General features: G+C 49.2%; 1 protein-coding gene across 2 annotated transcripts; it reads right to left on the reverse strand.

Annotated features, from left to right (window-relative positions):
* Positions 1 to 749: 749 nt before the first annotated feature.
* Positions 750 to 2,857, reverse strand: Gpr150 (G protein-coupled receptor 150). Of its 2 annotated transcripts, XM_031360086.1 has the most exons (2): positions 1,731 to 2,857; positions 1,457 to 1,638 (listed from the first exon to the last, which is right to left on the reverse strand). In XM_031360086.1, exons 1-2 carry the CDS (start codon positions 2,683 to 2,685, stop codon positions 1,556 to 1,558), a joined length of 1,038 nt encoding a protein of 345 aa, XP_031215946.1. In that variant the 5' UTR covers positions 2,686 to 2,857; the 3' UTR covers positions 1,457 to 1,555. The 2 variants fall into 2 exon arrangements, with proteins under 2 accessions (XP_031215945.1, XP_031215946.1); XM_031360085.1 differs by having other exon boundaries at positions 750 to 2,857.
* Between the last annotated feature and the right edge of the window lie 2,230 nt (positions 2,858 to 5,087).

Genomic DNA, 5,087 nt, shown 5'->3' on the forward strand with positions numbered 1-5,087 from the left:
AGGAATGTAGATTTCCTTTAGCTTATCTTTTATGTAACCTACCTATGCCTAGTCTTGCTAAACTATGCCACAAATCTGATTGAGTGGCTCCCGCATATCACATGTTGTAGAAGTATATAAATATAACCACGAACAAAACACAATCCTCAGAGATTCTTACCTGTGTAAACAAGCTTTAGCCAGTCCCTTCCCCTCTGCCTCTTAGTGGCACATTTACTTATGGACAAGAACTCAAGTTGTGTGAAAGCTATGAGTTCTCAGGTGCAGGATGTTGTATGGTGCTCAGAAATGCTATGACTTCCCCTAGAAGCAAGAACAGTTAAGAGGAGGAGGTCATGCATCAACCATTTCCTGATTTAATTCTCTCCAACTCACATAAATAAGCTAGACATTGTTTTGTTTGTATAAGACAGAGTCTAACAGTGCAGTCCAGACTATTCTAGAACTCACTACTTAGTTGATGTTGGCCTCAAATTCAAGACAATGCTCCTGCCTGGGTTCTGGCAGGGCCTCTACTACACCTGTTTGGGTTTGTTTTTAAACAGTTTTCTACCTACATAGAGCTTTCTCTTGCATATCTCAGAGCACTTGAACAATGAGTCCCTCCCTGGCACATCGAATTGACACTGTCCCTCAAGACTTTGCCCTTAGGAGTTTAATGTGGACAGACGTAGAAGCTTGTCTGGGCACAATAGCTCCATGTCTAACAGAATACAGGCAGGCTTGGAAAGGACTAAGAGAAGCGTATGTTCTCCTCCTGTATGCTCAGGTTTTATTGATGTGGAAGTTGCACCGGAAAACCCAGAAAACACATTACCACGTTAAAAAAATGTTCTAGCTGCTCCGTGGGAAAGCTGTTATTTTTCAAATGCTCTGTCGCTAAAGTGACAGCATGACTACTTTCTTACAACGTTGCTAGCAGGACTCCATATATCCCCAGGAAGAGCATTATGGGGGTTTTCCTCTTGGAAGGAACAGCAAATTTGCTGCTCCCTAAAGATGCACTTGATTTAAACACAATTCAAAATCACTGAGAACATAATAGCAACGAATAAAAATTTGGCAATTTAGTTAAAATGAATTCTTATCTAGAACACAGTGGGAATATAAAAGAGAATTGCAAAAATATTAACTCTGGAACTCAGATTTTTTTTTTAACAACTTTCCAAGAGTTTAGTCTCCTCAAAATGCGCATTATGAGAGGAACCAAAGGGAAGGAAACTAGCTGGAAGTGAAAACCATGTCCTTATTAGAAGGAAATAACTGTAGCATACAGGATGCGGGTAGCTTCAGTTGTTCCTGTAGACAGTTCCACTCTTGGTGATTTAGGCAGACCACTTACACCCTGTGTCGTCTGAAGGCTGTGCCACTGTGACAAACGACCTGTCTGTGCAGCAGCTCCTAGAAGGCGCTTTCACAGGAGCAGGGCAGCGGTCTGGGGCGTGGCGGAGGTGGGCGCAGGCAGCCCTGGTCCCGCTCCTCCCGCCGGGCGTGGTGATAATGAGGGTGGGGCCAGCGATGGCGGTGGAGTGCCTGGTGGTCCCCAGCCCCTCCGCTAATACTGGCTTCTCCCTCCCGCACGCAGCACAGAAGTCCTAGGCGCCTCCGCAGTCGCCGCCAAAGAAGGCAGTCGCCCGCCTGGAAGAAAATGTAGACCAAAGGGTTGACGGCGCTGTTGGCCACCTCTAGGACGCGCATCGCCGCCACCAGACTCTCTCCCTCCCAGTCACCTGCGGGCTTTGATGACCAGGCGGCTGCCAAGCGAGCGGCGAAGTAGGGTAGGTCGCAGCCCACGAAGAGCAGTGCCAGCGCCAGGCTCATTTTCAAGCTTTGCACCTTGGCTCGCGGCAGCGCACCGGGCAAGGAGGCTCGGGCCATACTGGGCGACCGGGGCATCCCAGCCACCGGAGCCTGAGACCCACGCCGCCACCAGACACACAGCAGGTGGCCGCAAGAGACACCCAAGATAGCGACCGGCGCCGCGAAGCCCACAATAGCTTCATAGAGTGCATAGACATGCAGGTGCCAGCGCGGCAGGGGCGCGAAGATGCCCCTGCAGCGATGCTCCCCCGGCCAGGCGCTGGCGTTTGAAGATGGAGGAGCGTCCCAGCGCACCACGAAGGTCGGCGGCAGTGCCAGTAGTAGAGCCAGCAGCCAGCTCAGGGCAGCCAGGGCGCGTGCTGGCAGCTGGGGGCCCCGAGGACGACGCACGGCGAGCTGGCGCTCCAAGGCAATGAGCGCCACCAGGTGGGCAGAGGCGCCCCGCCCCGATGCCTGCAGCAGCTGGGAAAGGCGGCAAACCAAGTCGCCCAGAGCTGGTCTCGGGTCGCCTACCAGCTCCCAAGCCAGCTGCGACAATGCGGTGCCTCCAGTCGCATACAGGTCAGCCGCTGCTAGCTGTACAAGCAGGAAGTCCATCTTGCGACGCTTGGGACCTGGCCAGGGTCGGCTGCTACCACCGCACAGGCGGCAGAGCACCGTGGTGTTGCCAGCTATCGCAGCCACCAGGATGATCCCCAAGAAGACCAAATGGATCCGGTGGCTAGGTGGCCCGCGTGGAGGCGGCTGTGGCCCCGGGACAGAGGCTCCCTGCCCAGAAGTCAGGTTGAGACCCCAGCTTGGCCGAATGGGTACAGAGAGGTTGGATGCGGGAGACAGAGTTGAGAAGCTGAAGGGATCTTCCATCCTTAATCCGGAGGAAAGAGAGATACCGCTGAGAGATAACGCTTAAAAGGCGTTAAGTGTAGGAGAGGTGGCGCGGGCCACACGGCTGGGTCTCTGCTACTTCCCAAAGTTAGCTGAAAAAGCACACACACCCAGGGCGTGATGGATATGGGTGGATTTGCGCTTAGTTGTTTGTATAGGTTGTCCTCGGTATTTGTCACTCAAATGTGGGTTGTACATTCGAGGAACACACATGATCCCTATTCTCCACCTTCTCCGCTTTTCGCTTCCTCCCACGATCCTAGCAGAGCATCTTCTAATCCACACAGCCGCCTCTCTCAGCGGGATCTGTGGACCTCTAGGTTCTGGAAATCTAGCCCCGAGGCATATAGCCAGACAGAAAGTAGTGTATGTGACTCCTGCAAGGACTAATTAATGTTAACTCAGGACCAATTATGAGATAGAAAGTTCTCGACTGAGATAGTACCCCCTCCCCCAACAATTAATTGCTAACAGGAAATATTACAAATACTACTTTTGATTTAGAAGAAAAAAAAGGAAAAAAACATTTGTAATGCCCTACGTCTGCACTAGCTTGAGAAATACAAGGATACAAGAAACCAAGCAGGGTTCCTCTATTTCTCCACTTCCGACCCCGCTGGGCAAGCAGTCTACCACTGAACTACACGCAGTCCTAATAGTACTAATAGCTTTTTGAGCAGAGTCATTAGGTGAGCCTTTGATTGGGTATAGGGTCCTCTGCCTGCAGTGCGATTGTTTTAATTGGAGAGAACTAAGGGCCTTCCCGTTGCCTGGCAATTAGGAACAGCTAGGTCTGCAGATGCTTTCGAATACTCCCTTTACTAGAATCAGGGGATGGCAGCTGCTCCTCCTCTCAGTGATGCAAAACTCATTTTGTCAGTCTGAAGAGGGCACCAACAGGTTTTTATACAAATGGCGGTTCATGTATTGAATCCCCCTAGTATTTTCTTCCAACGAGGGATGTGTCACGTGGCCTTCTCTTTCTCCTGATTCTGTTTTCCAGCAGATGGGAGGTTGCTAGGAGGGACTACGCCTCCAATAAAGCCCAGAGAAAAGGTGACTAAGAAAACGATACGGCGGCCAATTTTTAAAAAAGAAATCCAGCTCACAGGAAATGGTTTAGATTTAATGCTGCCACTTTTAGTCTCACTTCACAAACAAATTTCAGTTTTCCCGTTGGAAGCATCAATTTGTGCACCCATCATATTAATCATGGTGAAAGTAGAATTTCTTGTACTTCTTGGTTTTGGGCCAGGGAGGTGTGGGTGTCTGTCGCTTCCCAGGCTGTGATAATGTTTGCAACCTACAGATGCATGAGTTAGGAGGACTTGGTAAGATATATATCATCCTGCTCGTTGCTGTTGGAATCTCATTTTCTAAGGTCTATCATTTTGGCTGGAGACATTTGTCATTTTCATGATCTATCCAGAGCCTCTTATTGGTCCTGATACATGGCAGATATCAATCAGTCACTATGTGTCCAGTTGATAAATTAGTGCCAATGTAATGCATATCAGATAACTTTGAGCAGAGTTCTGGTCTTGACTGTAATGTGCCACATAAGATGCTTTTCATGCCTTTGGAGCCAGTATCATCTAGAAGAGCCCAGTAAGGTCTGAGGGTGTGTGGATGCTGATGTCTTTCTCTGCTGGACCATGAAGTAAGAGGAACAGTGGCTCCAATGGAGAGTTTCTGGGTACCATGTGCTCCAGTCTTTCATTTCTTCTTCTTCTTTTTTAATCTTTTTTTATTAGATATTTTCTTTATTTACATGTAAATTTCTCCTTTCCCAGTTTCTCCTCCAAAAAACAAACAAACAAACAAAAACAAGAACAAACCCCTGTTGCCTCCCCCCTCCCCATGCCTGCCATCCCACCCTCTCCCACTTATTGGCCCTGGCATTCCCCTACACTGGGGCACAGAACCTTCACAGGGCCAAGGTCCTCTCCTCCTATTGATGATCAAATTTGCAATCCTCAACTATACACATGCTTCCAGAACAATCAGACCCACCATGTGCAGTCCTTGGTTGGTGGTCGAGACCCTGGGAGCTCTGAGGGTACTAGTTAGTTCATATTGTTGTTTGTCCTAAGGGGCTGCAAACCCCTCAACTCCATAGGTCCTTTCTCTAACTCCTTCATTGGGGACCGTGTACTCAGTTCAATGGATGGCTGAGCCTCTACATCTGTATTAGTCAGGTACTGTCAGAGCCTCTCAGGAGATAGCTATATTTAGGCTGGCTTGTCCTTTCTTCAGTCTCTGCTCCAGTCTTTCATTTCTAAGCAGTACCTGGCAGCCTATGACTGCCTTACCAAATGTCAGTTCAACTATTTCTCAAAGTAATTCTATAGTTTGTAGGCCAGACCAGGCAGTTCTCTGCT

Source organism: Mastomys coucha, unplaced genomic scaffold (assembly GCF_008632895.1).
Source record: "Mastomys coucha isolate ucsf_1 unplaced genomic scaffold, UCSF_Mcou_1 pScaffold8, whole genome shotgun sequence".
Classification (NCBI taxonomy): domain Eukaryota; kingdom Metazoa; phylum Chordata; class Mammalia; order Rodentia; family Muridae; genus Mastomys; species Mastomys coucha.

Bases quoted from the DNA above. Each gene is read 5' to 3' on its own strand.
- Gpr150 (XM_031360085.1), bottom strand. From the start codon at position 2,685: ATGGAAGATCCCTTCAGCTTCTCAACTCTGTCTCCCGCATCCAACCTC.